Genomic DNA, 13179 nt, shown 5'->3' with positions numbered 1-13179 from the left:
CGGCGATCCTCCCAGCTGCACAGCAGGGCCTGCATTGGTGTCAGAGTGGGGGTCTCGGACATCAGAGAGACAGTGCTCGGAACTCAGGCTGCGGTGAGCTTTCAATTTTGGAAAAAGGGGTGGTGATGGACAGAGTTTCTGAATGATGCAGAATACTCTTACCAAGTCAAGAGATCATGGTTTTAATCCATCACCTGTTTTTTAGCTCACTGCACCATCCCAACTCAGAACCTGGCTATATGCAAATTAGTCTGTTCCTGTCCCAGTGCATGATGGGAACAGGGCAAACCAAACTACCAAGCCAATTCTTATACTGGGAAGGAAACAAGCTTCCGGGGACTGGTTTCTGGCATCACAGCCTTCGTCGGCCCGGCTTGCTGGAATCCTGATGGTGCAATGAGCAAGGGACTCACGTCTGAGTATACCCTACCACACATAGTGTGGATAAAATCGATTTTGGAAAAAGGGGTGGTGATGGACAGAGTTTCTGAATGATGCAGAATACTCTTACCAAGTCAAGAGATCATGGTTTTAATCCATCACCTGTTTTTTAGCTCACTGCACCATCCCAGCTCAGAACCAGGCTATATGCAAATTAGTCTGTTCCTGTCCCAGTGCATGATGGGAACAGGGCAAACCAAACTACCAAGCCAATTCTTATACTGGGAAGGAAACAAGCTTCCGGGGACCGGTTTCTGGCATCACAGCCTTCGTCGCCCCGGCTTCCTGGAATCCTGATGGTGCAATGAGCAAGGGACTCACGTCTGAGTATACCCTCCCACACATAGTGTGGATAAAATCGATTTTGGAAAAAGGGGTGGTGATGGACAGAGTTTCTGAATGATGCAGAATACTCTTACCAAGTCAAGAGATCATGGTTTTAATCCATCACCTGTTTTTTTAGCTCACTGCACCATCCCAGCTCAGAACCTGGCTATATGCAAATTAGTCTGTTCCTGTCCCAGTGCATGATGGGAACAGGGCAAACCAAACTACCAAGCCAATTCTTATACTAGGAAGGAAACAAGCTTCCGGGGACCGGTTTCTGGCATCACAGCCTTCGTCGGCCCGGCTTGCTGGAATCCTGATGGTGCAATGAGCAAATGCGGTGAGCTTTCAGCCACATGACATTCTTTGCACCGATTCTTCAGTTGCACAGTGGCAATGAGTTTGTTTTTCAACTGCACAGCGTTGCTGCAGCGGGAAAAACAGGTGCTGAAGGGCAATGCATGGATTTTTAGTACTTGAAGCAGCAAAACCACCTCCAACGGCCAGAACTGGGATTGGCACCATATGGCAGGTTAGAACTCCCAACCTAGGAGTTCAGGGGAGCTGCAGGTGAAGTCTTTGATGGCCCGGAGACTTCCTACAGGAGGCAAGCACAGACAATCCAATGGAAAACCTTGTCAAGCAGGATCAGAAAGTAAAGTCCAGTCTTTCCACTGTCCAAGACAGAAGCAGCAACCCAGCCAAAGACAGCATCAAACAGAGTGGCAAATCCCCTCCAACACCTTCAACAGCTTTTCCTCTTGGCAGAATCTCCTCTTGATCTAGAAGTGTTCTAAAAATGTGGGGTTACAGGTCCAATACTTAGACCTCTTTCCGCCTTTGACTTGGGCATACTTCAAAGGATAGTCTTTGTAGTGGACAGATTCTGCTTTACTCTCACCCGGCTCCAGGCACACTTCAGGAGGGGTGGAGAAAGCTTTGTGTGAGGACAGGCACAGCCCTATTCAGGTGTCTGTGACACTCCTCCCACCACTTTAGCTCAGAGAAGCCCATCAGCCTGGTGATGGGCATCAGGATATGCAGGGCACACCTGAGTTCCCTTTGTGTGACTGTCTAGAGTGAATGCACAAACTGCCCAACTGTCAGTCTAAACCAGACATAGATTCCACAGACAGGCAGAGGCACAGGATGGTATAGCAAGAAAATGGCAACTTTCAAAAAGTGGCATTTTCAAACACACAATTTAGAAGCCACCTTCACAGAAAGATGTGTTTTTAAATCCAGAGTTTAGGGACCTAAACTCAGGATCTGTATCACTTCCAAATTGAAAGTTACACTTGTAGGGTGTTACAAGGCAACTCCAATGATAATCTATGGGAGAGATGGTCCTTGCAATAGTGAAAAACAAAATTAGCAATATCAGGACATGTAAAACACACCAGTACATGTCCTACCTTTCACATACCCTTCACCCTGCCTCTGGGACTACCTTGGGCCTACCTTAGGGGTGCCTTACATTAGAAAAAAAGGGAAAGCTAGGGCATGGGAGGTAGGTGCACTTGCCAGGTTGACATGGAAGTTTAAAACTGCCCACCCAAACACTGCAGTAGCAGGGCTGAGACATGGGTGCAGGGCTACTCATGTGGGTGGCACAATCAGTGCTCCAGGCCCACTAGTAGCATTTGATTTACAAGCCCCAAGCACACACAGTGCACTTTACTAGGGACTTAACAGTAAATTAAATATGCCAATCATGGATAACCAATCCATAACACAATTTACACCAGCAAGCATATGATCAGCAGTGGTAAAGCACCTAGTGTCCTAAAGCCAACAAAAACAGGTCATAAAAAACACAGGGGGAAGGCAAAATGTTTCTGGATAAGCCTGCAAAAAGAACTAGGTCCAACACAGACACTGTCAGGTGGTGGAATAACTGGATAGAGCTCCTGGAAAAGCAGAGCAAACACCCATTGGGTAAACATCCAAAAAGATCAATCTCCCTGGGTGTCTTGGTACGTAGAAAGCGAGAGACTATGGTTGACTAGTATACTCCTGGTGAGGTAATAGTGCTGGCTAACTGGCCCTAACTTGTCTTATGGGCTCAAGTTGCAGGCAAGGACGACTAAAGAGGGACAAGGATAATTTTTATATAAACATAAATCCAAAGGCCAGAAACCCAAAATGCTGAGGCTCAGCCGACTTGCCTTTGCTCTTGCAGTGTCTCAATCTTCTCTCAAGTGTACTGTGATCTGGTGTCAGAGAACTGGTCTTAGCAGGAAGGCTACTACAGGAGTTTACATTTTGAATGACTGACTGCACATTTATGCCACTAAACAAACAGGGGGCTGACAGTAAACTTGAAGCAGCTCTGGTTAGTCCACTAAGAAAGCAGCAGTAACTCCCACTTGCTCAGTACGTTATTCTTCTGTGGTACTTAAAACGTTTTCTTTGATGTCAAATAGATGTTTTTTTTTCTTTGAGGCACTGCCGACCCCAACAAGCTCGGAGTTTTAATGACAGTGGGCCTCCTATCAAATAATTTCTTGTTCTTAAACTGTCCTTAAATGTTAGCTGCATATCAGTCTACAAGAGTTATGGGAGTGCTTTGGGCCAGTAACATTGGGAAAACATGGAAGTGATAAAATACCACTTATTTCAGACAAAAGGTGAGTTTAAAGGACCCCAATTTAGTAAAATTGGTTGAAAATGAAGAAAAAAAAAAGAATTGAATAACATAGCTACTGGGGGATCTCCTTCTCAACTAATATTCGGAGATACATGGTACAACTGCATTCATTTCTAAACACCCCCGGCAAGTAATTTTGGTAAAAAGAAATAAAGAATACTACTTTATAGAGGGGTTAGGGTTCTCCAAACCCGAATTTGAGGGAATCTAGGTGCCACATGGTGCATTCTAATAAACATTAGCCCAGTGATGCTGATAAAAAATGATTGGATTGAGACAGGGTTTGTTCTTTCAAAAGGAAAAAATGATTGGATTTAGACAGGGTTTGTTCTTTCCAAAGGAACATTTTGCATTTTAAAGCACATCAGCAAATCAAACTGGTCAAAATTGATAACATCTGAAGAGAGCTTTACAGGGACTACTGTATTTTGTCCATATTTACTTGTCCATTAATCGATTTATCCACACTCGATATGCACAAAACAATGTACAACAGCTTTGCCACCCCAAGAGCAGGTAATGACAGAACAACTGCCCCATAGCCAGCAACATGTATTGGCAGTCTCCACATGTGTAGAATGCATGTATGTAGAGGAAAGCATCCATAAACTCATCAACCTGAAACACTAACCTCCACATGTCTAACAACAGGTAACAGCAGACTCCATATGCCCAGCAACAGGTAATGCCAGTCCCACTATGCTCAGCAAAAACATGCATAGCTAGCCTCCTTGTGCTAAGCAACACGTAAGACAAACCACATCTCCAGCAACAGACACAGATAGGACTTGGCTCTTCAAGACAGCCACCAGGTACTACCAGCCTACCTGTCTACAGAATCAAGAAAAGCTGGCTAGTCTTCAGACACCCAGCAAAATGAATGGCCAGCTTCCACACACCCAACAACATGCATGGTGACATTTTACATGACCAGCTACAGATTAAGAATATCTTCATATTGTTAGAAAGATATACGACTAGATGTTTACATTCTGGTACATCTGCCTATAAGAGAAAATAAATGATGCAGTACGGTAGAGGGCACGCCCCTTCAATGTAAACATACTTCCAAGTGTATTTTTAACTTAAGACTGGTGCACAAGGAAAAGGCAATATTTCATAAATGATGCGACAATATTGCAAGGCAGTTCTTCTGTGCAATCAAATGCAGAATGTGTATTAGGAGAGCAGCAACTCCCAGGAAACCAATGTGCAGCACAAGAAAATTAAGGGTAAAAAACGTAAATCTCAAATAAGAGTCCATATCAGACAAATAGTTTGCATAAAGGGTTTCAGAATCTGCTGACTATAGGACATCGTTGTAGCAGTTTAGCAGTTGATAAAGGTATGCAAGACATGTTAAGTCTGTGCATCTGTACTATGAGTGTAAGCAACATAAAAAGTTTTCCTGTTTGCGTGTTCCCCAACACCCTTGTTAAATACTGGTGGCACAATGGCAATAGGTTTCTTGTGGACACTTTCACCACTCCTTCCTCCAAACCGATTTAGGACAACCTGTCCAGCCAACAGTTGACAAAAGGCAAAGAGAAATGGTATGAAAGGTGGTTCATGATTGCCTCCCATGTTAAAAGTAAAGCTACACCTTCATGTGTAGCTTTGGAGCCCCCTACACTAATTTTGTACAAGAACAGTTTTTTTGCGCATGACTGCTTGAGGAGGGTCACTTTTGCTGGGTCGGTGGATGAATGCAGGCCTTTTGAATAGGGAAAATTTGCTGGAAAGGCCCAGCCAACAAAGAATAATTATGTAGGATGTGAACAATGGTGACTGGGGTGGTCAAAGGCGTTTTGTGGCCACTGAAAAGCCAGCACTGATGGTGCAACCAAAGTAGCTAATTAGAAATGTGTCTAGACTGATCACTTCCAGGGTGAAGAATTGAGTTCTGCTGGAAGCATCAGTGAATATTTAGCTGTTTAGTGCCAAGAATTTGTTTTCCTTCTTCTAATAAATACAAATGCACATACATTATTGTGGACTGGCAAAAACTCAAGAAGTGGTGACTAGCAATATCAAGGAAAGGTCCTGTAAATAAATCCTTCTCCAGTCCAAGGATTCTGCACCAGCCTCAACTTTCTCAATCCATTGGCTCAGCAGAGAACAAATGAGGCTTCTGTTGTGCTTCATTGTGAAAGACTAGAATGTTGAATTCTTGAGTATCTTAGAAGAATACAACATAGAAAAGGAGTTTGCGGTTGGGAACAAGGTCATACATATTGCATGGTGGAGCAGAGAAGATAATATACTGATTACATGTAATATGTGCATCACGGGGCATTCTACAAAAAATGGATGGATCAAAAGGCTCTTTTGTGGAGCTGGCATGTCACCGTGGGAATTTTGGGTGGTCTATTGAGTAAGGTGGTGAGGTTTTGGAATTAAATGCAGTACTCTTCAGCAGCAGCAAAAGTGTCTCTTTTAGAACATGTGAACAACTGTATCTTTACTGACGTGACAAGCGGGGAATAGGATGGTTTAATTTCCACAGCTGTTGATATACCTAGAGAATTTACACTATTGCAGGTCCAGTACAGCACAAGTGAGCAACATAAGAAAAAGAATACTTCTGTTTAAACTAATTTCAGCCAATGCCAGCTCAGAAACAAAATCAAGCCTTTCCCTGACCTAAATTAAAAATATTTGTCTTTTTTGAAATCTTAAACAAGTGCGAACTACACTTATTTTTCAAACTGTGCAACAATGGATTCCAAATGTGGGTCTAAATTAGATAGCTGTCTTTGGATTACATCTAAAAATACAGTTAGAAAATAGATACACTGAATGGCAGTTCACTATCACATTTATTTCCACAGCTTTGGGATACAGAAATTAAGAGAGCGAAGATTGACGTACGTCATACAAACACAGCCGGTAGAAGGCCCATGAATGGATAATTACTGCTCATGAAACGCTACATGTAATGACTGCTGTCAGGCCCATCACAACACTTAATACTATTTAAATAAGGGTGCACATGCTTTCCACAAAAAGTCGTTAGTTTGTATGGCTGGTAATCTAGTTGTGTAAGCCGCAGGAGTGTTTATATCCTGCAGGTAGTAGGTTCAAATTGTGGAAGGCCAGACTAAGACTTGCATCTTTATGTAATTGATATAATGATTACCATTGAGATGAGTGATAAGAATAAAGTGTTATTGCGCTCAGCACATTATTAAGAAAATAAAAGCAGCAAAGCAACACTTTTGTTCAGTGAGTGTTCTGACTGAGTGTTAACTTAAAAAGTAACCTATTGTTGACAATACCCTGCTATCAGAGTATTAAAACAGCTCGGAGCTGAGCCACATAGGTTATTCTTATGATCCTCCATGTAACCTCCCACATTATATGTCCCCGCGAGAGTTGGCAATTGCAGCACTTTCAAGCCAAGTGTGGCCTAGGCACTGGAGGACATAGGGATTTTGTGAGCTATGTCAACACCATGAAACGTTCGTTGGGCTGGGGCAAAGAAAGGTGCAATGTAGTACACTTTGTCACTTTGCCTTAAAAAGTAAATGGCTGTGCGCTTTTGTCTCTTGATTCTGCCTTAACCTGCTGTTGTATGTTATGTTATAAAAATGCGTATAAAGCGCTCGAATGCCGCGGCGTCTTGTAAGCTCTGTGGCAAGTAGGTAGCTTTACAACAGGTAGGTAACTCTGCAGCAAGCAATGGTGCATTCCGAAAATAGTTCCAGAGTAACTTCTGATCCACATGAACGGACTAGAAAATATTGAGGATGTGCCACATAGCTTTATTGCAAAAAGTGGAATTCAAACCACCATATGGATTTATTGTCCTGTCAAGAGACTACGTTTCTGCTACGTCGATGGGTCAGTACCACTGCGCAAACACCTACATGTTTCCTACCACATTTACCCAAAAGGGTGTTCCTAACGTTTCAGCATGGTTGTCATTATAGACTGGAGGACCCTACAAAACGAGGCCTATTCTACCATGATGTTGTTGTTATGTACGTAAGTCGATACAGCCATATATTCCCATACGCGCACTCAAATTTAAAGTCACAAATGTATATAGCATCATTAACAACTTCTGTGATGGGGAGTTGGCTGGCACGAGACCTTGTTCTGGGTAATACTTCTGACCTCAATCTTGGTTCGGGCCACACGTGACTTTTGATAGCGACAAAGGCGACTTTTTTTCTACATTTGGCACATAATTTGGCAAATCTGATGGGAGGTTAAGAACTGAAAAGGCGTAAACATAGAGGTGCATCCTTCTGTCCGACAGAAAGTGTCCTCTGAAGTCTGGTGCCGCTGTGTGTGGAAAACTGCTTGCCGTTACGGCAAATGAACTGTAGGAAAAAACGCTTGTAGCACAGCACCTTGCATACTTCAATACAGTCATATAAGCCAAGTGTACTCCATGGTTGCCACTATGAACTGACTTTATGGTTATTTTTGAGTGTGCCACATCAAGAAAAAATAATGTTTTCACAACTGTCCTTAAGGAAGGCGTCTAACCCCCCAATACATTTATTGCGACCTCACAGCAATCGCTCGGTCAATATTTTCTATGCTATTCACCTAAGGTCCGAAAAATGGCTTTCTCTGCAGACCGTGGCAAAGCAAAAGCATGTATTATTATAAGAATAATTAAAGCTAAAAAAATATATGACTTAACACCATCTAACCCTTATGTTATTTGACAGGCGAGCCATCTTTGGCACAGCTACACGATTCATTCATTCTGTCTCTTGGGGGCAATTCAAGTCTAGTTTTCTTAAAGTGTTAAGATAGTGTCAAAAAAGTGTGCTAAACCCGCCCACTTCCCCCAAAATTTAAGTGAGGGGATAACTTAAACACAGAGGCAGCCAGTAGGCACTTTCAAGAAGAGTTTACTTTCTAAGGCTGGAACTTGCCTCAATGAATTAACTTCTATGGTCCATAATATTGTCACTATAGCCGGTCTCACAAGTCTGATCCACCTTGCTTTACACATGCGTGCTTCAGAGCAAGGATTCCTCAAACTGGGGGCTTTCCACAAGGAAATGTACTGGCCACATAGACTAAGACAAAGGGGAGAGCCGGATCTTTCTGAAACTTAGAATGTTCACCATACAGATATTAGAAGTATTTATTTCAGAACAAGCTGAATTTGACACACCCTAAAATAACACTTTCTAAAGGTTTGTAAAATCTTTTTTATAATGCTGATTGGTACAATATCATTACTATAATTAACAAATTAAGGTATCAAAAGGGTACCCCTCAGTACTATTAGCCTTTTTATTTTTTTTCCAGTTGTCCTACAGTAACCAATTAGCTCTACTTCAAGATGGCTGCTGTATTCCCAAGCTTCGTTGATCTGCCCATAGTTGTAATCCTTTTTTCGACCTCTTCCCATACACTACACACACCAGATGTACACAGATATGCAGATACATCTTGCTTGACTCTAAGGACTTAGGATTGCTCAACATCTGTATTGTACTTGTAATACCCTAAGTGAGCGGTCAGGAGCTGGGAGTACATGACATAGTCTGCATCATGTATTATTTTCTTTAGGCACCATTTTTATAAACAGAACAACTACTTCACACTGAAATATACTGGTTATTTGACTCAATCTGCATTTTCAAATCAATATTCTGAGAATCTGTTTTTAATTTTTTCCCACCCATAGTACTGCCAATAGACCAGGCCACATGATACATAATGGTCATCGAAGTGCCTTTGGATGCCACATTATACAACTTAAAACTAGTTTCCTATAAATATAAACTCTGGGTTTTGAATGTTCAGATGAAAATGCATATTTTATATGGGGGAGGGTAGGAGATCTGGCTAGTCTTAAAACTGAGTCTTTCAATGGATGACATAACTGGTAACATTCTGACCTGGATCCACCTGTTGAACAACAACATGGATCAAAGCAAAAAGAATAAACATGTTGGATGTATTATTACTCGTTTGCTGATTTGGGGATTGAGTCAAATAGATAAAATCTACAAAGGGTGTTTAATGCATAAATGTAATCTGCAAGGTCTATAGACCCGATCAACAGGGTGCCAGTTCCAATTTAGGACCACTGCTTTGTGATGCACCAGTCAGGCTGTGTTCTTTTTTTATTCCAACCTTCCTGGGTATACCATTTGTTATTATGGAGGCCACTTATTGTCTTTTGATAGTGGCTTGGGCTCATTCAAGTGAAAATTACTATTTTTGTTGGATGGAGCAATGTCAACGAGCCCAACATCATGAGTGCTTAGACAGCAAATTTCACATAAACCAAGGGAGAGGAGGGAGCAAGCAGATAAAGTCAAGCACTATTCATGATGTCTCAGATGTAGGCTTGTGGCGTTCCTTTTTCAATATCCAAAATTTAGGACAGGCCTCCGTCAAGTGCTCCAATGTGAAAGTCAACATTGAGGAGGTTAGCTGGACGAAGGGTAGTTGTTGTGTGCAGGGGTGTGGGTTTTGGAAAATGGTTGGGATAGAAATATCACTTCTCAGGAGATTAGACACATGAATGAAGAGAGGTATATAAAGAATACATATGCGGGGTAAGATGAACAATGGAAAGGAAACATAACAGAATTGTCTGTGTATAGCAAAGAGACAATCAAGACCAAGAAGTCTGCAGGATGGACTATGCAATAGAATTGCAAGCTTCAAGTACCAATCACAATAACACTGACAGTCAGAACCACTGAGTCTACAAAGATAAATATTTTAAAAGCACAGTCCTCTTCCGCTCTCTGACAATAAAACAGAGCTTAAATCCCGTGAGCTGCATTGCCAGATGAGAGCAAATGAGAAATATGAAATAAACAGTTCCTGTGTTTGCCGGTCAGTGAGACGATGCTATAGACCTGCAAAGCAAGGGCCATCAACAGCAAGGGGAAGCCAAAAAGGTGTCCCAAGCAACAGTACTGGCCCAAACAACAATAGGAGCACAAACAAGTAAAAGGAAGGGGGGGCGGGGGTCACAAAAGTATGCAAACCTGGAACACATTTGCTTTCATAGCAAATCAGACAAGGACACAGGGAATAACAGAACAGGGCAAATATATCAAACATCACAGCAAGTAGATCAAGATTTTCATAAAAATAAATAGGACTGGAAATTTAAATAGGGCGCTTCAGAAAAATGACTGGCTGGGTATCCAATAATCCACAATTCTGCTCATATTTTCCACTGGCAAAACACAATCTTATTGGATTTCAAATTGGTAATTGTGTGAAATAAGAAGTCTTCATTGGCCTGTTAATAGCCAAAGATTTACTCTTCAGACACTAGAAATGTGTTTTCCAGTGGAGATGATTGTGCCTTGATGCAACAAAAGCATCTTGGCATAAATTATCCTCTCCAGGATCTTCATTGGTGGTTCTCCATGTACATTTTGGAGCCTGCTCGATGTACCATCCACAAACAATGACTGCCAATCCGATGGCAGAATAAAGAGCAGATGATCCGTGATGGTGATGATGTGGAAATTCAAATGAGAGGGATGTAGACTTTAGGGTTGAAAGATCTCTTGTCTTGACTCCTTAGTGGAATGCAATTCTTTTTCAGGATTCGAATTCTCTAACAAAACAAGAAAAAGATGAACCCATCAACCTATAGAGAGAAGTAATTCTCTCTTTGTTACGGAAGAGGGCAGCATTAGTAGAGTCCACATCCACGGAGGTTGTTGGCAATGATGACGTCTGTCACAGCATCAAACACAAACTGAATGTTGTTCGTGTCGGTGGCACAGGTAGTATGAGAATAGATATCCTTGTTGGGCGATTTGTTCTTGCTCTCATACTGCGTCTTAATGTAGGCCACAGCATCATTGTAAGAGTTGGTGCCTGTAAGACATGGCGAGAAACCAATGAGATTGCAACCATTCATTAGTACAATTGTAATAAACACTGAAAACCTAAAGATATGCATGTTTAAGACCATGTTCCAGCTAATATTTAACAAACATATAGTCGATTTGGAACCAAAGCTTTGGTATTCGATGCGTTTCTTGGTGCACATTTGCTAATTAAACATTTAAACTAAACATTTAATGTTCAAGTCAAACGGGCAAATGTTCTTTTGAATGAAGGCATCACAGTGAAACAATTATGCATTGTAATGCCTTATATACCATGGAAAGCCACCATGTCTCAATAGTCCTATAAAAGAGTGTAAGTGTCCATGAACATTAAAACTATTATAGATGGAAATATGAGGGAGGACAATAATATTTCAAGCAAGAGGACAAAACAGTTATAATCACTGCAAGAGTAGTGGCCTGTCCATGGTGAAGTACTGCATGGACTACCGTTGTTCTCCAAAGAAGAAAACAGAGTTGAGGAGTCAGGTAGAGAGCTTAGTTGTAGGGCAACAGAGCACTGCATTATAGGCAACAGTGCATAACACAGATGACAGCAGTGCCCTGCCTCACAGCCAGTTCCACCCTCTATTGTCAACAGTGGTGCACTCATTGCGGAGAGCGCAGTTTTGTATTGTGTATGGTGGTGCACAGCACTGTGAAAAACTGGCATTCATTGTGGGTTCTGGGTATTTCAGGCAGTGACACTTTGTGTATTGAAACAGTCCAACACTATGTACAGCCGTTCCTGGAGCACAATGGTATGATATACTCCCAATAATGACTCCCTGTGGTCTGGTGACTAGAAAGCGTTTTACTGTGGATACTGTATTGAGGATTCAACAGCTGCCAGATACCTTTGTATGTTATGCTGTAGAATCCTTTTTATAGGCGGTGGCCCAGCGCAGACGTTCATCGCCTTAGATGTTTTAATACTTGTGTTACTTTGGTTGTCATTTTGAACATATCAATGTAAAATTAACTTTTTTTAAAATGATGTATGTTTTTAGAAGGATTTTAATAGAATAACATATTTTAATGCATGGCTGCTTGTACTTTTATGCATTGAAATAATGCGAAATAAAGTCAAAGTAAAGATAAGGAAAGGTATTGGGATAGTAAAAAGCAGTATGGTGGGCAATGGACATCTCTTTTGTACACAGCTGGAAATGTTATTGGGCAGTGCTAATGTAGATTTGGAGAGTTTACTATGGATTGACAGAGGTGGGTGGTATTGTTGACAGCTGTATAGTACAGAGTAGAGGGTTGTAAAATAGAGTGAAGACCTGTACTGAGGCCAGTGAAGAGCTCCCCTGTGGACAGTATGATTCCCTGTTGTGAACAGTAAAACACCACACTGTGAGAAGTACACTGTGTACCAAAGAGCACTTCAAGCTGCAACAGATGAGAGCAGAAGTGGAAGATTGTGTATGGGTGTTTATTCAAAGTGAGCAAGTGATTTTATGATACGCCCAGCCCATATGGACCCATGTGAGGAGTGCTTCAATAATCAAATGACATCCCACAAGTGGTATCTCAGAGAGATATTATGGGTTCAACAGATTTATTATAATGCAGATTAGAGAGAAATCTTCTTGGCTTCTTTGTAGTGTTTGATAACCCAACGTCTGATGGAGATTAAATGAATATGTGGTATTGTTCCTAAAAAAAGGCCTGAAAAAGCAATCGGTGAACAGACTAAAAGAAGCAAAAAATGAGAAAGCATGTCAGTGTTGTGGAAAACAAACTGGAGAGAACTGGTAAATCCAATACCTGACCTCATTTAAGGTGCACTTTTGCATTGAAACACTATGAACCAGTTGGAAGTTAAATGTCTCTTAGTGTTGGAAGGAAGGGGAACTGACCTCACCACTCACTGCCCTCTTATAGAGGACTAAGAGAATACCTAGTGTGTGT

The 13179-nt window shown here is 41.6% G+C and overlaps 1 protein-coding gene across 2 annotated transcripts in view; it reads right to left on the bottom strand.

The window, feature by feature from the left end:
* The window catches only part of GNAO1 (G protein subunit alpha o1), a 714636-nt gene that overhangs the window by 154978 nt on the left and 546479 nt on the right, over positions 1-13179 (bottom strand). The window contains exon 8 of one of the 2 annotated variants that reach the window (XM_078670262.1): positions 6219-11248. The exons of the other annotated variant lie outside the window; for it this stretch is intronic. Coding sequence (XP_078526388.1) covers positions 11061-11248 — 188 coding nt within the window. The 3' untranslated portion in view covers positions 6219-11060. Of the gene's footprint in view, positions 1-6218; positions 11249-13179 lie in introns of those variants that run through there. 2 annotated transcript variants of the gene reach the window in all.

This window comes from Lissotriton helveticus, chromosome 12 (genome assembly GCF_964261635.1).
Source record: "Lissotriton helveticus chromosome 12, aLisHel1.1, whole genome shotgun sequence".
In the NCBI taxonomy this organism is placed as follows: domain Eukaryota; kingdom Metazoa; phylum Chordata; class Amphibia; order Caudata; family Salamandridae; genus Lissotriton; species Lissotriton helveticus.
The sequence above is the reverse complement of the archived record's forward strand: the minus strand, read 5'-3'. Positions and strand labels throughout refer to the sequence as shown.